General features: G+C 36.7%; 1 protein-coding gene across 1 annotated transcript; it reads right to left on the reverse strand.

The window, feature by feature from the left end:
• Positions 1-586: 586 nt before the first annotated feature.
• Positions 587-27,317, reverse strand: RAD21L1 (RAD21 cohesin complex component like 1). The gene is made up of 14 exons (XM_082743043.1): positions 27,253-27,317; positions 25,129-25,304; positions 23,863-23,992; positions 22,341-22,434; positions 20,045-20,151; positions 15,321-15,491; positions 14,320-14,415; positions 13,778-13,885; positions 11,966-12,192; positions 11,630-11,729; positions 10,410-10,534; positions 8,160-8,255; positions 5,599-5,676; positions 587-914 (listed from the first exon to the last, which is right to left on the reverse strand). Exons 2-14 carry the CDS (start codon positions 25,270-25,272, stop codon positions 726-728), a joined length of 1,665 nt encoding a protein of 554 aa, XP_082599169.1. The 5' UTR covers positions 25,273-25,304; positions 27,253-27,317; the 3' UTR covers positions 587-725.
• Between the last annotated feature and the right edge of the window lie 435 nt (positions 27,318-27,752).

A 27,752-nucleotide genomic window follows, 5' to 3' on the forward strand; every position in this document is an offset into this window, starting at 1 on the left:
AAACACCAAGTAAAAGAACATTTATTTTAATGACCTTTACTTGAATTGTAGTTTTAGACAACATGCTGAATTAGTGTCCGCTAATTTTTTAATGTAAGAAGAAGATTTAGTTTTGTTGATACATGAATGGTAGTTATAATAATCATTAAATAATAAATAAAAATGCTAAATAACCTATAAATAGACTAAAATACACTCAGATAATTTAAAACAAAGATGAATTTTAGAACCTTTAAATTAAGACATTAGATTAAAAACCACAGTGTTAGGTCAAATCAAGGATGGTCTGCATTAGAATCAAATAAATTATCGTCTGCAGGGAAGTAAGGGAGTATTAATTATTAATTCCTCCTATACAATTTATGTAAATGATCCAATGTAAAATGGCTTTAAAAAAATATCCTATCCTTAAATGTTTCTTGAAGGCACATAGTATTTTAAAAATGTATTCTAAATGCAACATTCAAGTCAGGGAAATGGTAAATACTATAAATTCAAGTTAGCTTAGTTAAAAATATTACTCAGCTACAATTAAATATTTCTGTAAGCACAGAGGTTTCCAATTTTGGCTATGATGATTCTGAATTTACAAAGGGGAAATAGGAGTCAGCCTGTATATGAAATGGATCAGACTATAAGCTACTTCCAGACAGCTTCTGCATTAAACTGAATGATCTACACAGAAATTCCAATGATTACATAAATCTGCATGTTCTGGATTTCCTTCACATTTTATGGAACATTGGTCCCACTGTAGCTATAATATCTGCATAGGGAGTACTCTGGCTCAGCTCAATAGCCTGCTGTTTTTTTAGGACAAGAAAGCTATAAAATTTGGCAGCAGCTTGTTTTCGGTCACTATTTCTGCAGAGTTTCATCAGACTAAAGTACTGCATTCCCATCTTGTTGGATTCCTGGGAAAATAATTAGAAAAGAAGAAAGAAAAGACAAGCAACATCATTAAAAGTACAGCAGGCTGTGGATGCATAATGAATAAAATATTAATATTTTTGATAAGTAAGTATAAAGTCCTAAAATGGAAAAAATGCAAAAGACTCACTAGTAAACTTAGAAAACATTATTGGTCATTGAGTATAAGCTTGGTTCATTGAGAAAATGTATGAAAAGAACTCTTAAAGTGTTATACAAATTTCTGATGTGTTATACAAATGTTAGGCCTTTTAAAAATTTGATGTTAACATAAGTGGCTTTGTGAAAAGTGAAGTTAGAGTTTAGACTCGCAGGCAGAAAACAAGCCACAGGACTTTGGGAGGCTTCAAATACAATGAAAATTATCAGCCCTATCAGGCTTCTTCTCTTTAAAGGTACTAGGAGATGGGGGTCACTATAAACAACTATGGTGATAAATGTAAAATTATATTTATATCTTAGTGGCAGAGGAATATAACTATATAAATATCTCCCAGTTTCCTGGCACAGATTAAAAAGATGTTGGATTCACCACAGGGCACCTATGAACCTACTAGAAAAAACTGAGATACAGTAAAGTAATTATGGATAAAGACAACACCTTTTATGAAGACTAGTACCTGGAGTCAGAGTTCTAGAATGGAACAGTATAGTACAGGACTGTCTATAGTACAGTATAGTTTTTTTGGTGAGAAATACTGTGATGAATACTAGCCAGTATGGCTTGAGCTTCATATGCCTTTGATAGCTGTGAAGTATTTTTAGAAATACAATATACAGGTTTTTTTGCTAGTCCACAACACTTAACAAACTAATAAATTAAATACTTTATCATACTTTATCTAAACAAAAGGACAAGAAAAGGACAGTATCAGCAGCCTTTCAGAGGTGGCATATGCCAAACATTCACTTATTCCCTCTTGAGGAGACAAGATGTGGATTGACTGGCTTTTTCCCCTGGAAGAGAAGAGGGACACGCTTTTCAATTTCAAGAATCTTTTTGAAAAACACCCCAATATGCAAGACTGAGCACTCATGCTTATTTTTCTGTTCCCTCCAGAAAGCCCTCTAAAATGAAGGTTAAAGAAGACAAGATGACAAAGGAAGGGGATAAAGACAAAGTGCAAGACTGACTGACTTAGTAGAATAGAGAAAGTTAAAATCTAAGTACCAGCAGGAAGGAAAACCAGCAGAAAGCTAGTTAGTGTGAGCTATAGAACCTTGGAAAAGCTCAGGAATTGCAGGCAACAGTATGTTGGAAGATAGAGATAAGAATTCCTCAGAAGTCTTCTTGGGAGCAGTCAGACCCTCAGGTGCACTCTACCAGTTCACTGAACCAGGAGATCACAACTCCAATACCCTGCCATGAGGCAGGAAGTTGCCTTTCCAGAGATTCTAATGACTGAGGCTCCAGAGTTGGGACACCAAGCAATGTGGATAGTGGAGAATTGTCATACCACAAGCTGGGAGTTAAGTGAAATTCTACAAGCTAAACAATGAGACAGTCAAGGTTTCCCCTTCCCCGTCTTGGGTCCTGAATCACTGGCATCATGCTTTTCATTCCCTAGGCAGTAGATTTGAAGATTTAGCTGGGAAAACTGACCATGGGTGCCAGGGGATTAGGGAAACGACAGATAATGGCACCTGTATGTATGCAAATGTGTGTGTGGCGGGGGGAGGCACAGCCCAATTATCTCACTGTTAAGACCACAAGTCTACAAGTGTCACCCTTGCTTATATAACTTCCAATCTGATATCTGCTGTCTGCTCTTTTTAAAAATATGTTTATTTATTTATTTTAGAGAGAAAGCACAAGCAGGGAAGGCAGAGAGAGAGAGGGAGAGAGAATCTCAAGCAAACTTCTCACTGAGCACAAAGCAGAGGTAGGGATTGATCTCACAACACTGAGGTCATGACCTCAGCCCAAACTGAAAGTTGGGTGCTCAACCAACTTTGCCACCTAGACATCCCTTTGCTGTCTCACTTTCAAATAAGAACAGATAATCAAAGGTCTACCAGACATTTGAGCTTAATTTCTAACATTCAAGAGCATTACTAACATTTAAGAGAATCACAAAGCAAACAGAGACAATGTAGGGACCAGAAGAAAACTATAACCAATGAAAGAGAAGACTCTGTATCCATAAAACATGATGAGGAGGAGGGAGGGGGACCAGTGGGAGAGACGGGACAAAGGATTATCAAGAAGCACAAGGAAAATTTGGGGAGGTTGTAGATACATATGTTCGCTCTTTTGATTGTAGTGATGGTTTCACAGGTATATACATGATATTGAAACTTATCTACTGTATAATTTAAATAGGTGTGGTTTATTGTATGTTAAGAATACTTCAACAAAGCTATTAAAAATAAATAAATAAATGAGAAGATTAGAATGCTAAATACTAAAAGAATAATTAATAACTAAGAAAAAACTTTGGAAAACAAAAGAGGTGAAAGTAGAAATATAATTCAATAAAAACTGGAAGATAAAGTTGAAGACATTTTCTAGAGAGTAGAAAAAAAAAGACAAAGGGAATTAATATAAGAAATAAAAGATTTTTTTAAAAATTAAGGGGGAATTCAGGGGATCCAACATCTGACCTGTAGGCAATCCAGAAAGATAGAATAGATGAACAGCAAGGAGGAAATCTAAGAAATACTATAAAATTTCCTAAAATTCAAGGACATGAGCTTCCAGAATAAAGAACCCATTACCTGCTCAGCACAATAAATGAAAAAAGACCCATATCAAAACACATCATCATGAAATTTCACACCAGTAGGTGCAAAGAAAAGACTTAGAAGTTTCCAGACAGAAAATAAAGGTCACCTACAAAGGATTGCCAACCAAGCAGCATCTAAATTTTCAGGAACAACACAAGAAACCTAGATATGTTACAAAGCCTTCAACATCTGAAAGATATTATTTTCAAACTCTGTTCAGAGACACCTAATCAAGTTAAAGGTAAAATAAATAAATTTTCAGACTTGTACATAAGGTGTCTCTCTCCTATGTACTCCTTATCTCAGAAAATTATGAAAAGATGTTAACTACCAAAAAATTCAGTAAAGGAAGATCAAAGCATTGAGAAATAGAGAAACTAATATGGGAAAAAGACAAAGGAATTCCCATGTTATGATAAAGGAATGTCCCAAGACAAAAACAATGGAAAAGACCTAGAGAGCAGCTAGTCCAATGAGAATAAGAAGATGATGAATTCTGGGAGGAATATCTTCAATAAAACATACTGGAACTGGTCAATCAATTGACATATTTGAGCATACTAAAAGAGGTTTCATTATATTGTCAGAGAGTTTGGGAAAAGAATTAAGGATGATTATATAGACACTAAGCAAATGGGAAAAATGAGGCAATGATTAACTCCAAAAAACCCACTATGAAGTTCAGAAGAAATGTAATTACACTAATTTTTACACAGTCTTTGTAGCAGTGACTACTGATTGTCCCTTAATATTCATTCTTGTCTTCTTTCATAGCAATAGAAAAATTAGCTGGGCCCAAGATTGCCAGATAAGGACCACATTTCCCAGCTAGATGTGGCAAGGTGACTAAGTTCTGGGCAATGAAATGTGAAAAGTGATACACACAATTTCTGGTTGTACCTTTAAAGGAAATTTTGCTGCTGACCAGAATGCAGATGTGGTAGGTACTTAGCCATTTTTTAATTCTGAGAATAAAGAAAATGAGATAAAGGTAACCTGGGTCTCTGACAACCTTTTGAGAGTAGGGACTATACCAGATTATACTTTACCTTTTGAAACCATTGATACTTTGGCTCTTTGTCAAAATTAAACCTACATCATAACTATTACAATTGTAACACTGTAGACACTGAATACTGTGCTAAAAACAGACTGTGGTGAGAAAGCTATATAACTAAACTAAATTTTCTTTCTATATTGAAAGAAGTCAACAGATAAAATAGTAAGAACATGAAATTAGAAGTATAGATATAAATACTAAAAGAAACAGCTTAATATAGTTGCCTTTGGTGAGAAGGACTTAGGAATAAGGAAGATAAAACAAAAAATTCCTGTGTTTCCTTATTAGCCTTATAGCATAGAACTACTGAACTTCAAAAATTATATACATGTATTATATTGATAAAAATATGTAAATTATTTTTGAGAGTGAGAGCAGGGAAGGAGGTGGGAGGGGTAGATGGAGAGAGAGAATTTCAAGCAGGCTCCATGCCCAACACAGAACCTGACTCAGGGCTCCATCTCATGCCCCTAAGATCATGACCTGAGCCAAAATCAAGTCAGATACTTAACCGACTGAGCCACCCAGGTGTCCCAAAATATAAGTTAAATTTCAAAATAATCTGCTTTATTCTTAAACTGTTATAAACTTAATTCCATATAGAGAATTAGTTGATAGCCTACTAACCACAAGAATGGGACATACACTGGATTTCTAGGAGCATGAGTATAGGTAAGAAGTTGATTAGAATATGCAGGCACTGAAAGCAAACTCCTACAGTGAGCCCTGGGTATACTGCTCAAACTGATTTCATTCTAGTGGAATTTGGTCTCAACAAAAAAATAACGAAGACTATTTCATTTTTATTAACATCTAGAAGATTGATGTCAGCATTTTATTTTTAAAAACAAAAGTAGGATTGACAAACCCTACCATCTTACCCTCAAACTATTTAAGATCTGAAGAATTCTTCGACTCCATCTCTCTGTCTCAGTATTATATTCATTCTCTGATGATTCCTGTTTGAATGATTGATAAAATATTTCATTTAAACAAATCTTACTAAATGTTTACTATTTGCCAAGCATAGTGTTAGCTGCTACAAGAACCCCAACTATAACACTGGGACCTGCTAAAAAAAGAACTTACAGTCTGATAATAGAGAGACTAGGAAACATAAAAATATATATCGATCCTTTGCAGGATTATATCAATGTTACCTAGGCAATGAGGGTCTCCAGAAGAGGAGATTCTGCAGTCTTTATTAGAAATGCATCCAAACGCATTATGTCTTTACTCTCAAAAGTAAAATAAGCAGTGACTTTTGGTTAGGACTATCCCAGCTCTAGTCAATTTGAACTGAGTTGACAGGAATAAACATAAATCTATAGAAAAACTGCCTTGTAAAGGCCTTTATCTGAACTTAGCTGGTGATATAGAAGCTCTAATTAATACATGATGTTTAGCCATCTGTGTACAATTGGATTAGAACCTTTTTGACTTCAAGGGTAACTTATCCAAAAAAGATCAACACACTTCCTGTCATATTCTCTGAATAGGTTCATTCTTTTCAGTCTTTAAAATTTAGCCATCTTCAGAGACTCTCAATATTTAAAAATCTTCAAGCTGAAAACCCTTCACAGGAACTCATTCTAAGTTCTTATCAACTAACACTTTATGAGCTAAGAACAGAACTGGGCATAGGAAAGGTGCTGATGAATCTGACAAAAGAGCAAGTCTACAAAGTGCAGGGGGTGGGAGGTTGTGTGTGGCGGGGGGGAAGGTGGCACAGAACTGACCTAGTTTATAATTTTTCTGAGGCTAGCTCTGACCCTGCCATCATCCTTATCACAGGTACACTGTCAAGTGTCACTTCACGTGTACCTTTGGAGCCCAGACACTTCCTGTCTGTTTTCAATTTCACAGACTCCAAAATGATTTCAGAGAGTTCCAGCATATTCTTGAAGCTAAGGGGACTGACTGCGGAGTCCTCATTCCTACCAGTTATACTGGCTTCCTGGTCCTGCCTGTATAGCATTCGTTTTAACATTCCAAAGGGAATGACCCGAAAGTATGGTCACTTTATTCTGAAGAGTTTTCCAAATCCCCTCAGCTACAATTTACTCTTATTCCTTTCTGGTCTGCCCTGGGATAAATCAGTTCACCCAATTACTGGTACTTATTATATTGTTAAGTATACAAATGCTGTTTTTCAAATATAAAAAAGCAATGGCCCAAGTCTTTGTTCAAGATCCATGAGACCACAGCTTCAACTATAACTGCACAACTAAACTAAGCAGGAAAATGCTCAGAAAAAATAGTCTATGCGCTTTGTTGAAGCCTGTCTACTTGATCTATTCGGACACCCTACTGCTGAATCCATTGTGTGGAAAGCCCAGTGGATTATTAAAGCAGCTGAACTTGTACTGAGTTGTGGTTTGCTTGGCCATGTAGGAAAACAACCTGTGTCTACTGGAGCAAAGAGAAAGGCGAAAATGAATCACCCCACTTCTGGCTCTAAGGTGTTCAGGTATCTGTTCTGTCTTAGATTATCTACAGAATCCAGTCTATTTTTCACATTTGAAAAAGCAATCTAGTAGTCTTGGAACTCAGTATAAAGATTATTTATTTAAGAACAAACTTACCATCTGGCATTAATAGCTATTTTGATATTATTCGATAAGAAACTTTAGCTAAAATTCATTACAATCCTAAAAATGCCTGCAGCACTGTGGTACAAAGACTGGAGAAATAAGAACATGATATGTATGGAGGCAGGTGAGTCAGATATTACTTCTGGCTTTGCTATTAAATTGTGGCCCTTCAGCAGGACCACTTTCTTTTTAGTGGTCTGATATAGGCCTTGAGCCACATAATGTTTTGGGGGAAAAATGTCGTGTTTTGTTTTTGTTTCTTTTTTTTTTAATTTATAAATAAAGTAAAATTTCAAACACCCTAGGATGTACCTCTATTATAGCTCTGCTTCTTTAAAGATGTTATACATTAAAACAGTGATTCACAATATTTTTAACCTATGACTACTTTTGATAACATAAAAATTTCACAATTTTCTTTAAAATTATTTGAAATTTCAAAATAAGTTAAAGAAAGAAAAAAGGTCAAAGCAATTCTGAGTATGTCTTATCAAACTACTTATATACCTTTTTGTTGAGATCACTAATTTAATAATTCTAGAAAGTAACATGACAGCTCTAAAACCAATTTTTAGGTAAGTAAGGTGGTAACTATTTAGGAACAAAGTTTTTTGTTTTTGATTTTATTTATTCATTAGACAGAGAGTGTGTGCACAAGCAAGGGGAGCAGCAGGCAGAAGAAGAGGGAGAAGCAGGTTTCCTGCTAAGCAGGGAGCCCACTGCAGGGCTCCATCCAGGACCCTGGGATTATGACCTTAGCTGAAAGCAGACACTTAACTGTCTGAGCCACCCAAGCACCCCAGGAACAAAGTTTGTAAGAACATTCTCAAGACTATGCATATATTTACCAACGCCACTGTACAAGTCTCATTTTCTTGTGCTAAGATGGCATTCATTAAAGAGGATTCCTCAGCAGCTAAAGATACCATTTCAACAATATCCTGCTAAAGCAAATTAGGGAAAAATAGGTAAGTCATCACAGTAGTAGTAATCGCAGGAACAATTTTATTTTGTTAAATGCTTTAATCACATGAAGGCTCATTTCTAAAACTGATTTAAAATACTACCTGCACTCACAAAATATTATTTCTGAAATATCCCAGATAGGCTGCCCTGTTTTCCGTATGCCTCCACAAATGAAGAATTGGCACATCCTTGCCCTCTTTGCTGCCCATCCTTTCCACTCCTACTTCCTTCACCACTGCTGACCTCATATCAAACACCTTCATAGCTGTGTGGCTGAGACCATTTTCCTTTGAAGCATTTTGTCTAGCTCCAGCTCCTACCCCTATCCTCATGCCAATACCAGGTGGTGGAGGAAGAACTATAAACAGAGGGCTGAAAATGGAGGAAGGGATATTAATATCCCTACCTAGGGCCATGGCAAGATTGTTGCCACCACAGCTGGAGCTGTCACTGGCAAAAGGGAAGAAAAACAGTGTCTTCTGGAAGGGGAGCAAAGGCATAAAGGAAGAAGGAAAAAAAGAAAGCCAGAAATCCTCCATTCCTTATCATATCCTTTTTTCATTGTTATAGAAGTCATGGGCCCCTTTTTCATCTTTAACAGTCTTCAAGTTAGGAACCTACTACAACAAAGGGTATTTGATTTTTCACTTTATCTCTTAAAATTTTTAGTGAATGTAAGGAGTTGCATTTTATTCTTTAATCTACATGTTTGTGGAGACTTTTCTCTTCTAATTTCTATGAATATTCTATATTTTAGGTACTCTCCATTTTGTAGTTATTTTACATAAAAAATGGTTTAGGAAGAATTGAAAGTGATGAATCAGAATCACTATTTTTCTGTCTTGTCAATATTTCCCATTCCTGATTATATTTCATATCTGTTCACCATTTTTGGAAGCACCATAAGAATGGAATTGAAAATTAAAGCATTTAAGTATAGAGTTAAACAGTTAAGAGGGTCAAGAGAACTCATGTATCAATCTCTTTACTTCAAGCACTTGGGAAAATCTATTTTGTTAATGTATTAAAAAACTGTGAACTAAACAAGCTTGCCTGATCATAAGTTTCAGTAGATGCATTCTAAGAAATGCTTGAGCCCAAAATAAGGAAGACAGTAGTACTGGCAACCCAATATCTCAGTATCTAGTATACTATCAAATATTCAGTAAAATACATTGTTTTAATGCATTATGAAATTGTTTTTCCTTCCAAGGCCATTCAGTTCCAGTGTGGATTGACTTTGAATTCCCTGAGTGGCTATCAAAATACAGTGATGAAGGAACAAGCCAGAGGAGCACTAGTTTATTTTTATATGGTTTAGTTATAATATTTACATTTGTATAACCATTAAGGTGACAATGGGGAATATATTTTAAAGCACACTGTTTCCAATGATGCCTTTTTTTTTTAAGGATTTATTTATTTATTTATTTGACAGACAGAGATCACAAGTAGGCAGAGAGACAGGCAGAGAGAGAGGGGGAAGCAGGTTCCCTCCTGATCAGAGAACCTGATGCAGGGCTCAATCCCAGGATCCCGGGATCATGACCTGAACCAAAGGCAGAGGCTTTAACCCACTGAGCCACCCAGGCGCCCCATCCAATGATGCTTTTAAAGGACTATGTTTTTTGAATAGAAATTATTTCTTCAAAAAATTTTTTTAAAAAATTTTGCTTGGTCATGGATTTTTAGATAGTCTTTTGGATTCAAGACCAAGATAAATATAGTTCTAAGACTATGTCTTAGACATGAGAAGAGTGAATTTATGATCAGGAAAAAACCACAGGTGTACTTTCAAGAGTCCTAAAAAATTCCATGATATATTGAATGTGGGGCCCAGTAGGATTCTTGGGATATAACTGGATTCAAGTACACTCACTCATTTGATGTATCATGCAAAATGCTTCAGTATGAAACTACTTATCTTGTAATTTACTATCCGAAACTTCTAGAAAATACTGTTCTGTAGGTGAAAATCATGCTTTACATAGTACTGCCACTTACTAAACAAATTACAGAATAAGATAATACGGAATATAAACTATAATGCAAGAAGACTTATCAGAGTTTCAAGGTTCCTTCACTCTGTGTCAGAAAAATAATATTTTTATAATTTTCTTTGATTAACTTACCTCAGAACTAGTATTTTTATTGATATCCTCATGAGAGCTACAGTTAGATCCATCAATCACATCCTTCCACATTTTGGATTGATTTAAGTCTTGGTGGGAATTTAGTTCTTTCATCACAGAGGTCTCTGAATTATTAAGGAAGTAAAGAAGATTTCACCAAAATATCTTTCAAACTTAAATTGGAGTATGGTTGTTACAAAAGAAATCTTCTGACAGAAAACTTGGAATCTGAGAATTTAAGCAAAGGATGTACAAACTTTCTTATAGTTTCCCAAGTATCACATATTTATCTTCTCTTCCCCCTTGTCTGGTTCTCATCACCTCCACTCCCCATCCTCCACCAACTGTCTCCTCCACACTCACTTCAACACATGCATTCACAAGATAACATGGAGAGTTCAAGTCCATCTTGGTGTATGGTTCAGTAGATTTTTTAAAAAAGATTTTATGTATTTATTTGACAGACAGAGATCACAAGTAGGCAGAGAGGCAGGCAGAGAAAGAGGGGGAAGCAGGCTCCCTGCTGAGCAGAGAGCCCGATGCGGGGGTTCGATCCCTGGACCCTCAGATCATGACCTGAGCTGAAGGCAGAGGCTTAACCCACTGAGCCACCCAGGTGCCTGGTTCAGTAGATTTTAATGTCTTCAGGACAAGTGATCAGGAAGCAGAGATTCGCTCACTGCCAAAACTGGTTTTATTATTCCTTTATAATTGTCACAATAACAATCAGTAACTTTTAATACTCCATGTATCCTCTAAGTGGATGGAAGTGTCTATGTCTCAGGTTAATTGTATTCTTTAAATGCTATTCTTATCACTAGGTGACTTATCATGTTCCTTGTCTTAAAGTGAAACATTATCCTCCTAGATAAAATAGTTTTATCTGTTGAAGGTTTAGGATTAGGGATGGGGGAGATAGGGAGGAGTGAGATTAGGAATAGGGAGATAGGGAGGAGTGAGATTAAGGAGGTAGGGAGGAGGAGAGAGATTACGAAGAATCCGCATAATATATATACCTCATCTTTTTAATGTAGTTTGTTGAATGAAAATTAACCTGTAGGCAATGCTGATGTAACAATTTCTTTAAGCTGAAATACTCTTCTAGAGACAGCATTTATTCTTGGGAATATGGAACTGGATCCCATTTTCACTTGAAATGCAAAAATGACATTTTTGTTTCTACAACATTCCCCTCAACACCAACAGTTAGGATGTCTCACCTATTATGTTTTTGCTTTCCACTTCTTCCCTTACTGATTCCTTCTGTATCAATTTTCTTCCAAGTTTAAAGCCAGAGGACAGAAAGCATTTTGTAAACAACTGTAAAAATATACATTTTTATTTCTTGTTTTTCTACAAGTAAAACGATTCAATAAAATACAAGCACATGTGCCAAAAAGTGAAAACTACAATTCATGCACACACACATCAAGCAAATGAACTCAAAAGGAGGTATTTTTTGTAAGTTTATATTCTGTTGTATACATGAATGTAAATACGGATTTACTTATTTATAACCAAACACTGTACCTACATAAAAAGATGCAAACTGTTACCATTTTCAGTGCAGCATGAGTCAAATCCTGGGCAGCAGTTGACAGAAGTGTGTCCACTCCTCCCTTCTTCTTCCACATCATCAGTCTTTGGGTAGGAGGTGCAAGTTCCAAAACCATGAGTGTGTCCGTAAAGGAAGTAAGCTGTTTATGCATAATTTTGCTACTGATCTCCTTGATTGGATCTATGAGCAATTTTCTCTTTTTGCCTTTTCTCTTCTCAGCAATGTCTAAATATAAGAAAAAGGCACAAATGTGATTGGTTGTACAGCTTTGTAAAGTGATATTCTAGGCGCTGCATATCTAAGAAACGTCTACCACAATGGAACCTACAGAGTTGCCATGGGAAGAAAATCCCTTTCTCTCTTCTAATAAATTATGCTTCACAAGGTTTTTGCACAGCTAGAATATGTGAGCAGCCAACAGTGGATGCATTTTGTAAAGTGTTTGTTCAAAGTGCTTAGGAGGGACTCTGTTGACCTAGCAGGCAGACAAATGAGGAAATGCAGAGCAGAGGATATAATCAGGGAAGTAGCTCAATCTTGAAGTTCCCTAAAATATCTATATAAGAGGATATTTTGAAACATTAATTTGTATCTGTCCAGTATATTTTTCCCTCCTCCATTGAAATTCATACAGAAATTCCAAGTCAGTAGCTAGGTCCATGGGATTGCACTCCTTTTAGATAATTTTACCAGTTAGAAAGCAGGAGTCAAGCTTTTCCTTAGTAAAGATGCAAAAAGGGAAGATGAGATTTCCCAGAAAGGAAGAAGATCTGAGATCAGATGGAGCCAAATGGAACAGTAACCTGCCTGCTAATGTGCCTTAGTAAAATCCTGGGAATGTGGCGAGATCCCAGAAGGGCTGCTGTGTGATGACCCCAGAGGTTACATAGGCTGGGACAGTGGGTACCACAAACTGTTTTGACTGATGACCAAAGTTTCCTTTCTACCTGTCACACCCCTCTCCCACATTTTGATACTACATAGCTTAGGCCACATAGGGGAAATGTACAGATTGAAATTTTTACCAACCCAGGGAGATAAAAACTCAGAGTTGTATAAAGTAGAGAAAAAAGCTTGAATCCTTTATCCCTTGCATGCCTGAATTTATAACTGAAATTCATATCAATTATACTACTTGAAACTATGATGTCCTTATAAGGTCAAGTTATATTCAATTCATATTTATCTTTTATTCCTTAAAACATGCATGAGGTTAAATTTTAGAGCTCATAGGCTTCTCTTTTGATCCTTTTATTTTGTCTTATTTTCCATTTATTTGCATGTTTATCTATCTTCTCAATCAGATTGTAAGCTTCTTAAAAGCAGTACTATGTCTTCTTCATTTCTGTGCCCAACAGAAAGTAATGGTTCAGTAACTACTGGCATTGAACTCAGTTTTAGATTTTCCTGTTTTCCACACTGGTTATATGGCTTGACCACAATTGACTATAATGAAAGGATCACCTCAAATTTCCTCCATACCCTTTCCCTATCATATTGCAAATGTTATTACTGGTTTCACTCCTTCCAATAATATTTCACAGATTATCTCACAGTAAATAATATAATAGTGTATCAAAAATAAAAACTAAGCCTGGGTGGCTTAGTCAGTTAAACAGCCAACTCTCTTGATTTTTGCTCAGGTCATGATCTCAGGGTCATGAAAACGAGCCCTGTGTTGGGCTCCACACTCAGTGGGGAGTCTAGTTGTGGATTCTCCTCTCCCTCTCCTTCTGCCCCTCCCCCTCAGATAAATAAATCTTTAAAAAAAATTTTAAAAACAAAAAACAAAAACATGATTTAGTCTGACCTGAAGCATCAATTGGGTCAAGGGTAAATCCTTGTTCTTCATTTGATAATGTGTCATCCATTTTTCCATTTTCAGGTAGACATATATACTCTGGATTATCTGGTTCCACTAATAATTCCACCATAAAAGGAATTGTTAAAAAAATAATGGTTATGTTATAACTTAGATGCTTATATGAGAATAAAAGCAAAAGATAATGATAATTGAATACTTATATTGTTAACTGGAACCAAATCTGGTTTTTAGAATCATGTACTTAATGGAGTTGAAGAGACACAGAGATTACGTGGTCTGGGGCAGTGTTTAAATGTGCTCTCATACCAAATAAACCCAATTCTGGCTAAATACTTTCACTGTAACTTTCTCGGAACCTAGTTTCCTATTTCATATTGTCCAGGGTCAGACTCTGAGGAGAGTTTGAGGGATAACATTCTTTACTATGTTTCATTATACTATATTGCTACTTAAACTGTGCAGTTATAGGGCTTAATCTGAATATTAGTATCTGTTCACTTTCTACAGAAAGGATAATTTCATCATACCCACTATAGTATCAGAAGGCTCAGGAGGCAGAGAAATTTCTCTGCTCAAATGCATGTCTTCTAACAGGATATTCTGATCATCTTGCAGTAGATTGTCTTGAAAAACAATAAATACTTTTGTCATACAGAGTTGAATCTGTCATTTGTTCACTAAACATTTACTGACACTATTGTATACAAGAATGATAAGGTACAACCCTACTTAAGTAGATTTGAATGGTTACACAGACTCTTGTATTTCAAACAGGATAATGTTAAATTATATATTTATCATTTCCTTTCCTTTATTAAGTAGATGTTTAATTTCAGGAGATATTTACTAAACTAATACCAAGATAGTAACCTTATTACATAACCATCTTTAGATTTCAAATCAAGAAGTAAAAGCCTTCAAAATTCTTTAGTAGAGATTTAAGGTAAAACCATGTATTTTCATAATTTTAAAATTTCAGAAAGTTTGCTATAACCAGCCTTTTAAAGCAAACTAGAGAATTTTAAAAAGATTTGTTACTTAACCATCAATATCTTTAGAACATGTGTATTTAGATTTCCCAGTTTTTGTCTACCCTATTTCTATGATTATTTTATAAAAACATCATGATATAAATATACAATTATAATATAAAATGTCAGACAGATCCTTTAGCTGTTTCACAATTTCTGTTAAGGAAAATAATGTTTTCTAATATATGATCTAATATATTTTGTGAGGATTATATTAAATCTACTCCTTCCCCTTTAAAAATTAAGAATTTGTAAAAATAAAAACAAATAGTATTTTATAACCTAAATGAAAAATGTGTTTAAATAGATGGCTATTCACTTAGACCTAGCCTAAATGTTTAAATACACCATAGATTTTTAAAAACTTGTGTAAAAAATATATTGATTTATATGACACAGGGACATACCTGAAATTTTAGTTTGATCTAATAAACAGATTAACACATTCTAGTATTATTGAAATAAATATTTGATTTCTATATAATCAGACAGCATACCAATCATCTCTCCTGCAGCCCCTTCATCTCCAAATCCATCTCCACTGTCATAGAATAGAGACTTTTCTCCAGCAAGGCTTCCAGAACTATGTTCAACTAGAGGACCACTGGAATTCAGCAATATGTTGTCATCAAAGAAGCTATGTCTTCTGAGAATTTCAGATTCTTCCCCTAAATGAATATATATCATTAATACTGAGTTGGCCATAGAAACATAAAGTTTTAGGGTTAGATGGAAATTCAGATATCTTCTTGTATAGCCCCTCCCATTTTACAGATAAGAACAATAAGAGCTTAAAAACGTATTTGAATTGTTCAACTAATGTCACTCAGTTAATCAGTGGAGACTGGATTTTTAGTCTAGCATTTCTTCCGAAAAAACATTAGGATAGGGTTTTTAGTTGTAATTCAATTTAATAATTTCCCAGAGGGTTATTATTGGTAGTGGAATAATGTCTTCTGCATTAGAAAGGTCATGTCTGCTTGATCAAGCATTATATCATATTATTTCAGTTTCTTGTGTTGTTTATCCATAATGGAAGTTTGGAAAATAAGAGGCATGTCTGTCTTCTCCGGAATGGAAAAGTAGATAAAATATTAAAGAATGGGCTTCTAACATTCATTCAATAAATACCTATTGAATGACTGGGTATTAAGCAATCTGCTAGGTGTTGGACATACAGCACTTAAAAAGAAAAAACACAGTCAGCTAACATTAACTGAGTGCTTATTATGCGCATTATATTATGTAACAGAAAATACTATTATAATCCTTATTGTACAGACAAGGAAACACGTCCATAGAAAGGTTTTATAATTTGCACACAGTCATACCCCAATAAATGACAAAGCCAGGATCTGAACCTAGCAGAGACAGTGACAGTATCAGTGTTAGAATTTCACTGGTAAAATATATTGCAAAATGGCAACTTATGAGAGCAACTCCTAAGACACTGACAGCAGCAGTTAAAGTGAACTCCCTGACTTGCTTCCAGATCGGCTGTCAGCACATGTATATTCTTTCCCTTTCTTGGGTTTGAATCTCTAGGTCCAGGAGTCTGAAACCAGTGGTCAGACAGAGCTGGTCTTCTCTTCCCTCTCTTTAACAACCATGTTAGTATTAGTAAAGAAAATAATGAAGAATCATTTATATTAAGATTTCTCTATAGGCGCACATCTCCTGGAAAGGAAAACTTGAAAAAGGGAGCCTTCATTGCACTGGATTAAAGATTTGTTCAATAGAAGACTGACTTAAAAAAACAAACAACCTTCCCCCACCCAAAAAACCTAAAATATGTTCACATCTTCCAGAAGCAGCTTGAAAGTTCCCAAAAGAAAAGCCAGCTTTGATCAATAAGATAATAAAATTTATCAACAGACATTGTATTCTGAGCATTGAGCATCACAATACTAAGATTACTAAAAAAATTTTTTTAAAAATAATCATTGCTTTTAATCTTATATTGTAGTTCAGAATAGTATGGATTAATATTAAACATTTCTCAGAAAACATTAGGTTTGAGCTAGTTTTTGGAAGAGAGAAAAATCATTTATTGGTGAAAAGAGCTGAAGGAGAGAATAAGGGAAGTAACTCTCTGATGTTGTTAGCAGTATCTCAGTTTACAAAAAGGGTAGTCAGACTCAAAGAAGCTAAATGATTTGCCTAATATCACACAGCAGGGCAAGAGAGAAAGCTGATTCAAACTTGGATCTATTGGTATACTAAGAACATGTTCTTCCCCTTTTTTGAATTGTGGGAGACACAGACTGAGAACAGTTAAATTGTATTTGTTGACTGGTAAGACATTTAGAGCAAAAACTGTAGTGAGAGTAAAACAAAGTTGATAAAACAAAGAAGATGATATACTTGTGGAGGGCCTTGAGGATAGGCAGGGGTGTCTAAAGTAAGTCATAGGAATCCAAGATACTTAAGTAGAGGAATGTGATATTTAAAAAAAATCAATTTAAGGACAATTGTTTTTGCAGAGATATATAAAATGTGGGAAGAGACTGGGAGATATGTAGGAGGGTATTATAGCACTCCAGGCCTTTAGTATTTATGATATATATATATATATATATATATATATATATATATATATATAAACACACACACACACACACGTGTGTGTATGTAATGTAATACATTCTAAGTAATATATATACACACACACACGTATATATATGTGTATATATACATTTTTTTTAAAGTAGACTCCACACCTAGCATGGAACCCAATGTGGGACTTGAACTCACAACCTGAGATCAACCTGAGCTGAGATCAAGAGTTGGATACTTCATCATCTGAGCCATGCAAGTATCCCATTACTGGTAAACTAGGGTGACTAGGGAAATAGAAAGAAGACCTAAGAGGCATTTCCAATTTTTTATTGTTGTAAATCAACACTGGTATGAAGCTTACAGAAAGTGTAGTTAAAAGTGATCCTAGTGGGGTATCTGGGTGGCTCCTTCAGTTAAACATCTGACTTTTGGTTTTGGTCATGATCTCAGGGTTGTCTTCATGTCTGTCTGACATTCTTCTCAGACATGTCTGTCTGAGATTCTTTCCTCCTCCCTCTCCCTCCCACTCTCTCTATCCAGTTCTCTATCCCCCAGCTCTCTATCTCTCTCTCTCAAATAAATAAAATCTTGAAGAAAAAAGGTGATCCTAAAGTTTCAGTCCTAAAGAAGAGTAGTAGCATTTACAGGGAAATGTGTAAAGAGTGTCTTGGGCAGTAGGAAATATGATTAGCTTTTTGCCAATGTATTACATTCTAAGTCTTGGGGTTACAGATAGTAAAAGATCCATGCACCTCAAAGTATGGTTTGTGAGTTGGTCCTCGTCCATGATAGAGTAAATACACAAATTAAAGGTAAAGTTTAGAACATCTTAGAGCAATTTTACAGAGTAGTTTTGTATATGTTGAATTTAATAACAAAAATTGAAGCATATATTTTTATTTTTAAATATTTTATAAAAATATCATTCCATGTTTTCCATGGAATGATATTTTTATAAAATATTTAAAAATTGATTACTAGAAAAATTAAAAGTTTAAAAATAAAAATATATGCTTCAATTTTTGATACGCTCTAGTTCCATCCATATTGTCGCAAATGGCAAGATTTCATTTCTTTTGATGGCTGCATAGTATTCCATTGTGTATATATACCACATCTTCTTGATCCATTCATCTGTTGATGGACATCTAGGTTCTTTCCATAGTTTGGCTATTGTGGACATTGCTGCTATAAACATTCGGGTGCACGTGCCCCTTTGGATCACTACGTTTGTATCTTTAGGGTAAATACCCAATAGTGCAATTGCTGGGTCATAGGGCAGTTCTATTTTCAACATTTTGAGGAACCTCCATGCTGTTTTCCAGAGTATTTACAGGGAAATGTGTAAAGAGTGTCTTGGGCAGTAGGAAATATGATTAGCTTTTTGCCAATGTATTACATTCTAAGTCTTGGGGTTACAGATAGTAAAAGATCCATTAGCGAAATAAGTCAAGCAGAGAAAGACAACTATCATATGATCTCCCTGATATGAGGAAGTGGTGATGCAACATGGGGGCTTAAGTGGGTAGGAGAAGAATAAATGAAACAAGATGGGATTGGGAGGGAGACAAACCATAAGTGACTCTTAATCTCACAATACAAACTGAGGGTTGCTGGGGGGAGGGGTTTGGGAGAAGGGGGTGGGATTATGGACATTGGGGAGGGTATGTGCTTTGTTGAGTGCTGTGAAGTGTGTAAACCTGGTGATTCACAGACCTGTACCCCTGGGGATAAAAATATATGTTTATAAAAAATAAAAAATTAATAAAAAAAATATCATTCCATGATAGACCAAAAATTAACAAAAATTATAAAACTTGTCCTGCACCAAATCATTTAAGAACACAGCTATGGGTCGCAAGAGTTATGGAGGGAGAGTTAGGATAAGAAGCAGAGGTTAGAGATGTAGCTCAAGCATTACTGCCTTGACCACCCATCCCCACCAAACACAGATTTAGGCTATCTATCTATGCTCAGAGCTTCAGGTACTATAAGTGAGTCAAAGATGAATATGACACAGATCTTATCATCTTGGGGTTTTCAGATTAACACAGGATATACATAATATCATGGTATAAGACAGAGGTAAGTGCCATAAAAAGAACAAATACTATATGGCCTCAATTCTAGAATACACTCAACATCTTCTGTTTCACAATCATGAGTATGTATTTGGCATCTGGTATTTCCTCCTTAGTCCCAAGCCATGTTAAAATCTGTTTGTTTTTTTTTAAGAATTGATATCATCATATACTGGAGGAATTATATTTTGAAGTCATGCTATATGCAGCACACATGTAAAACCTTATGTATATGTTACCACAGCAAATGCTTATTTGCATATCTCTAACCCACCCGGGAGCTCCTTCAGGAAATGCCTCTGCAAACTTTGCAGTGCCTGTGCCTATAATAGCGCCTACATATATTTAGTATTCAAAAATGATTGTTCAGTAAGAAGGGAAGTTTACAGCCTAAGACTGAGTCCTGGCATTGACAAAGGTAAAGGCAAACTTACTGAGAGTTGTGTTTACATAACAAGAGATTCATTCTAAAGATATTCCTAATGGTGTAAGGATAGCTCTTTCTATTGACATTGTTTCGGTACAAAACTGCAAGTACAAGTGGTTAAAGCTTATGATTTTAATTTCTCAAATATTCTCACCAAAGCTTCCAGCTTGAAAAAGTAGGTCATTACCATAATCTTCTCTAAGTGTGATTTCCTCTGGTCTGCTTTGGTTCTGAGCAAAGTGTTCTGAAACATCAATAGCACTATGGAGAAACAGAAGATTGACAAAAACATGGGAATAGAACCCAAGGACTTTGCAATATCCTGAAAAAACCCCAAACTCCTAAAACAAAAAACAGGTTTTATCATAAAACCACTTTTATTTTCTCAATAGTATTATTTACAAACACTAGTTTATTATACATGCATATATACAAATGATCTCCAGGTTGCCAAATCCAGGAGTCGATTCTCAGTCCTTATCTTACTTATCCTAACCAACCGCATTTGAAACAGATGTTCACTTCCTCATGGAACAGTCTCTCTCGACCTACTTACTTCTGATTTTTTCTGTATCTCACTGGCTGCTCTTTTTCCATCTCCTTTAATAGTTCTTCCTCATCAGACTATTAGCTACTAGGACTGACCCAACGCTCTGTTCTCAGATCTCTCTCTTTTTAAAAAATTACACACATTCCCTGTGGGTCTTTTATGACTCACGGATGAAGTTCCAACAATATGTTCACAATTTCCAAATTTATATATCCCAATCTAGACCTCTTTCCTGAATTTCAGACCCAGATATTTAACTACCTGCCTACTGTCCTTGGGTGTGCAACAATCATCTCAAAATTTATGTCTAAAGCCTAAGTTAGCCTTTACCCTGCCCCTCTTAAACCTGCCATTCCCTAGTTATCCTCATTTCATTAGGTGGTTAACTCCATTCTCGTGCCCAAATCATATGATCTCTCTTTCCCTTAAAGCCATATCCAATTTTTCAGGAAATCCTGTTGGCTTTGTCTTCAAAATATATTCATAATTTGACTGTCACCACCTTGATAACATGAAGACTGAGAGTGAAGTGATCATGGACACTGTCATTTCTCCCTTGGACTTGGTTTTTCGTTGTGTTTTTTTTTTTTTTTTTGGCTGGGGTAGTACCATTTATTAAGGAAGAACAAGACAAAGGCCACAGGAAGTTTTCTTCAAGGACACAGAGGCCAGGCATCCTGATCCCACATCTGTGGGCTGCTGGTGGGGACACATGTCCTCAATTAGGCCCTCAGGCTCCCACAAACAGGGCAGGGCTGTCATGTCCCCTTCCTGTCCATCCCAGTCATGAGTTCTGGGATCCCCCACCCAAGGCACTAACTCTTTTCAACCACCAATGCCCTCCTTCACCCCATGTCCCCTGGGCTTTCACTTTCAGATCAGTGGAGGGTGGGGATATGGTCTGGTGTGGGCAGGGAGACCCTCTCAGCTCTGGGCTTTCCCCCAGCAGTTCCTGGTAAGAGCTGGGGTGGAGTTCCCCTTGCAGCCCCTAAGGGGAGGGGACCCAGGCTAGGTGTTGGGTTGGAGAGATCATCTGGACTTTTTACTGAAATAATCTTCTCATAGGCTCTTTGCTTCCTCCCTTTCCCCCTTACAGTAAGTAGTCTGAGGAAGCATGTTGAAATCAAGTCAGATCCAGTCACTCTCCTATTCAAAACCCTCCTATTTTTCCTATCAGAGTAAAATAAAAGTCTTTAATGCAGCTTACAACACCCTACATCATTTGCACCCTCTGCTACCTCTCTGACCTCATCTCCTACCACTCAAATGCTCATTTATAGCACTCCGGTCTCACTTGTTTCCCTGCTGTTCCCTGAAAATGTCCAATGTGTTCTGCCTTAGGGCCTTCCCACTTGCTCTACCTGGAACCTTCTTCCCCAAGTTACTGAATGATTTGTTCTTACACCTCCTTCAGGTTTCAGGTCTAACCCTTAAAAAAAAAAAAAAAAAGAAAAGAAAGAAAAGAAAAAAAAGCCTTTCCTGACCATCCTCATTTATTTACTTTATTTTCTATTTCTTCTCATATTGCTGATCATTTCCTGGCATATTGTGTACTTATCTGTTTATTGTTTGCCTAAAATGTAAGATTCTTGCAGACAGGAACTATTGTTTACTGCTATCTCCTTTGTGCTTAGATCAGTGCCTGGCATATGGAAGGCACCCAATAAATATTTACTGAATGAGTGGATGAACATACTGTCAATAGTGTGAACTACTTTCAGCAAATATAATGATATATTTTTGGCACTGTGTTTCAAAATTTCACACCGAATTTAAGTTATGTCAACTGCATGTGTTTCAGTTGTTACCTAGATTTCACTTGTGTTCATGAAATATGAAGGTGAAAACAACAAAATATCAAGAAAATCAAATTGAAGGAAAATAAATTTTAAAAATTTACTTCAGATTCTGGGTGTCAAAATCATGAAATTCTTCCGGCAGTGTAATAGCATTGTAAGCAGCTTCAAAATTCTCTTTTGGAAGGTCAACCAGTCCTGAAAAGAATCAAAAACTACATTCAATGAGCAATAATGTTATATAAGTAGAAAATCCCAACTCCTGACCTTCTTTAGTCCATTCTCTATGAACAGCCAGAGTGATATTAAAAATATTTAAAAAGCAATCAGATCAGTTCACTCTTGTGCTTAAAATGATTTAGTGACTTCCCCAGTGCATTTAAATAAAATCCAAATTTCTAATCTAATCCCTACAAATCTACCAGCATCATCTTTTCCTCATTCACTAGACTCCAACCATACTGGCCTTTTTGTTCCTCCAGACCTTTGCTCTCCCAGTTCCCTCTGCCCGAGAATGCTATTCCCTCAGGGACTTTTTAACATGGCAGGGTACTTCTTCTCATTCTTGAAGTTTGACCTTAAATTCAATCTTCTCTGAAAGGCTTTCCCCAATCAGCCTAACTCAAGTAAAGTTTTCTGTTATTTTTTGTTGTAATACTCTACTTACATTCCTGCATAGTGCAATTGCAATCTATAATTATTGTGATAATTTTAAAAAACTTTTTCATTATTTGATTTCCTCACCAAACTGAAAGGCACCTTGTTTGCCTTGTTTGCCCTTGCATCCCAGAACCTAAAATAGTGTTTGGCACAAAATATGGGATCAATAAATACCTGTGGATTATATAAATGAAATAATAAACAAATGAACCATATTTGATTGAGTATAAACTTATGTAGAGATTCTACAAATATTTTAAATAAAGAAATAAAAACCCTGTCAGCCCCAATTCAACAAATATTAATTGAGGGAATAGTATGTTCAAGGCACTGAAACAAGTACTATAAGAGATTCAGAAAATTAACATGACAGAGATGTGACCTTCAAGGAGCTTGCAAACTAGTGTAAGAGGCAAGGCCTGTACCTAAATAACCATAATATGAGATAGAAATGATGAATGTCTTTAAGTTTAAAGGCATTATATTTATGATGCATGTAAACCTCTAAGACTTTTGAATGTCTAGAGATTTTCTATAATATTTCATAATAGCATGCTGCTTAGAGTCCTAAGAATTCTGAAAATAATGACAATTATAATATCTGGCTTTTGTCAATTACACTTCATCTCACAGAGGCAGAAACAGATACAGCAAACTAAGCAACCCGTTAAAACTGATCTCAGAATTTCTTACATAATTGTGGTAGCTTTACATATATTTTTTATGTAAATATGCAGGAAAATTACAAGTTTTTGAAAGTATAACCTTTACCTGAAAATACAGGAAAAGAGCAAGGGAAAGAATATAATTTGTCCTTAACCATGGAAACTTAGAATCATTGAAAAGAAAGTTTATATTCATTATACACCCTGGAATTATAGAGCACCACCAATTAAAATAGCCCACCCCAAATAAAAATGCCAAGGGGAACCAAGAAAGTGAGACAAATCAACATTGCAAGTATACCTGGGCGAAATGTCATCTTCATTTTAAGCAATGCTTCACTGCAATCTGCCAAAAGATATTTTGCCTTCCTATTATAGATTCGCACAACTCCCAAAAGAAGGTGTCCTGAAGTTCGAAGTGCAATTTTCACCTTTCAATAATTTTTAAAGTATTAGAATGTTAAGAACTAGACTCATAAACCCTATTTGAAAATTACAAAATCATAGAATTTCTTCTCTTTAAAAAGGAGAAATTTTACTTATTCTTATTTAAAGTGAATTACTTTTACTTCATCTTGTAAAATGGTGAACTTTTGTTCTTACTCAATGAAGATAATCTTAGGTACCATTTAAGTGAAATGTGTTATTATTGGTTTCATGGGAATAATATAAACTCTGCAGTCAGGCAGACTCGAGTTCAAGTCTTAGCTCAGTTACTGAGGTTGTCATTCAAACTTCTTGAACTTCAGTTTATTAATAATGGCCACAACTTATTATACATTTATTTTGTGCCAGGCATTTTCTTAAGAGCTCTTCATATATTATTTAATTTTAACAACACCCTCTTTTTACCAAAGGAAAAAAAAACAGACTCAGAAATGTTAAGTAGCATGTCCAAAGCAACACAACTACTAATGGAGTAGGAATTAAACTTAAATTTGACTAACTCAAAAGTTCATCCCCTTAACTACCACACTTCACTGAGGCTAAACGAAGCCCATTTCATAGAGTTACTGTGAAGATTAAATAATCTAATGAACATAAAGCCTAGCCCAGTGCCTGATACATGGAAGGTTTTCTAATTATCATTCATCCATCTTTGAAGCAGAAAAACTTAACCTAAAAACATACAAAAACAATACTTTAATGCAAATTGTAATATCTTATTATAGTGTCTTAATAATGAAGTATTTTCATATATATTTTGAGTTATACTCAATTTTTTTTCTATTCTGTGTATTCATCTGTTCACTATTTTTCTAAGTAGTACTTACTTGGTTCCTATGACTTACATGGTATTTTGTTAAGGATATAAGGAAGGATTGCAAAACATGTATAAAACATGACCTCTCTACTTCAGGGTCCAATCTGTTCATGATAAACATATGAAATAGTATTTACCAACAGAAACTGACGTATGTTTAAGCTCAGGTAATAAATGTTATACGAATTAAAAGAATGAAGACCATTTCAGAAGTAAATTTCCTTGGAAGTTTTATAATTTTAATTTTATTTATAAATAAATTTTGTTTATAATTTTAATCTATAATTTTAACCAATAACATACCTTAGGTGAAAGAATTTTTTCAATGGTTATCTCTAGATTACATTCAAATACATGAGCCTTTGTGAGTTTCTTCTCCCAGTGAGCAGCAAGCCAGATTTTGGCCAATGGCCCTCGCTTACTCATAAGCACATGTGTGTAGAACATGTTGCCTCTATTCCTTAGCTGTATTTAACAAACTAGAAGGAACATTAAAAGATATTTAAATGTTGATTACAAAAACATTTGCTACTTTATAGCAAAAACACTTATTAATTCTATAAAATAACAGATTATCTTGCAATTCAAGGCATAATTCAAATTCATATTTTTTTTTAAAAAGAAACTGTTATTTAAAATGTGAAATTAGAAACTAACAAGAGCTCTGTTGGATTGTGAACCACACCCGGTTTAAATGTATTCTGATCTTTTATGGCTTCTTACATCCTACTTTGTTTTTTACATCCTACTGTGATTTATCCTGCAAAGGATTTGAGTTTTCTTTTTAATATAGTCAAATAAAAAGAGGAGAACGCTTGGGAAAAATCGATGGAAATAGGGAAAAAAGCAACAGGAAAAGGTGGACAAAACTAAGAAAAGTGAACACATATCACATCTTTTCTAAAACTTAGGAATTTGAGAAATGTTGGATCCTTGACTTATAACCAGGTTTGAATTTCTTTGTTTTCTGCAAGATGCTCTGGTTTATTCAACAATGTATTAACCTTTGAAGTTAAAATAATGGAACTCTAGAGGATTATAAACTGGAAAAATGAAGAAAACAAGAAACTACAGGAAGAGAATCACAAAGCAAGAAAGGAAACAAGAATCAAATTTAAATGTTCCCAAACAAGAATGGTGAAAAAAAAAAAAAAAAAAAAAACCTTAAGTCAGAACAAAAACAATTTATGCGCATTTCTACCCACTGTACTATCCTCAAGTATATTATAAGGCCCCACTTTAAGCAAAGGGATATTATAATACTTTGACTTCTAGAGAAGAATCAGGTTATTGCTCACAGATAAGCAATTTTCAGCTGCCACCATAAAAGCTTTTTTGCTTCTTTTCTACTTAAAGTTCTGATCAAAAGAGAAAAGCCAAATGAACACAAAAACAAAATCAGTCAGAGAATTCAAAATTTAGGTGAACTTAGATCAATACCCATTTCCACCTCAAAAATCAAATCACTGTGCCTGAAATTAAAACTTGGGCAATCTACCAAACCACATTCCCCAGAGAGCGAGCAGGCGATTTTAATGATTATGGCCTGCGCCTGCCCTGGTTCCACTTTCTTCTTTTCCGTTCTGTGTTTGGTATCTTACAATAAATTCCAATTTATCTCACAAAATTACTCCCAGGTATACGGTTATTGATGTATTTTAAGGAAAAACAACCCTATGATTTAATTTTCCGGAGACACAGAATGTCCCGAGAATGTCCACCCTCCCCGCCCCGCCCCCAACACCCGTCACCCCGCACAGCCCTCGGGGTGTTTCTAGATTGGACTGCCTTCGAGCAAAGCGGAGCTGACGAGAATCGGGGAACCGGGAGCCAAGGAGGGGCCGCTGCTGGGAGAGGGTCCCGGGCAAGGAGGGGGTTTGGGGGAGGGAGGAGGAGGAAGAGGGAGGCCGCCGGCGAGGGGGAGCGAGGGGCGCACAGCCAAGCGGGCGGGCCGCTCTGGGGCAGAGGCGTGGGGAGAGCGGGAGGGTTCCTTCAGGGGGGCAAAACTGGGTGAGGGGCGACGAAGAGGCAAGGCGCAGGAGGCGGGGTGGGGGAGGGGGGGTCCGCGGCTGTGAGGGAAAGACAGCGAGCGCCAAGGGCAAGGACGCCAAGGGCTTCCTCCACAAACGACTCCTCAGACTTCAAGGCCGCCTGTTCAGAGAGGGAAACTGAGGCCAGAGAGGTGCCCACAGGCGCCCGTTCCTCTCTGCAAGGGCTAGGAGCGGCGGGTCGCGCCTCCAGCCTGAGAGGCTGAGCTCTGAGCCTCCAGCTGAGGGCGGCTGCGATCCTCCCTCAAGCGCGGTCCGCCGGTCTCGCGCCTCTGAGGAGCTGGCGGGGCGCGTGTGGGGATGTGGGTGGCCGCCGCCCCCATCACTTAGCTCGCCTTCAGTCCCCGGCTCCCGCCCAGTCCCTCAGGCTGCGCCCTACTTTCGGCGCCGGGTGTGAGGAGAGGCGTGCCCGAGCAGGGGCTGGAGGACGAGTCGCCGGGGTCCGGGCGTCGAGTCAGAAGCGCCTCGCTCCCAGCGCTGCCAGGCGTCAGGGCTGCGCGGCTGTGCGATGGGCGGGGCTGCAAGGGACGGGGCGGGACTGCAAGGGACGGGGCGGGACTGCAAGGGACGGGGCGGGGCACTTGACCAGGGATGGGAGGGCGAGGGGCGGGGCGGGGTGGCAGATATGGGGCGGAGAGAGGGGCGGGGCAGTAGGGCAGGGCGGGGAGCTGGCTGGGAGTCTCCTTCGTGGTGTTTGAGCTGTCAGAGCTCTAACCTGGGATCCCCTTAAGCGGGGCGGCGGGGGCGGGGCGGGGCGCTAAATTAAAGAAGGGATGACGCGAGCTCGAGGGGGCGGGCCCTACAGAACAATTGTGAAAGGCGGTGTGACCACGCCTGGGCTCTGGATCCCTAGGATGGACCCTGCTCTCTTCCACTGAG

Source organism: Mustela nivalis (genome assembly GCF_964662115.1).
Source record: "Mustela nivalis genome assembly, chromosome: 8".
NCBI lineage: Eukaryota > Metazoa > Chordata > Mammalia > Carnivora > Mustelidae > Mustela > Mustela nivalis.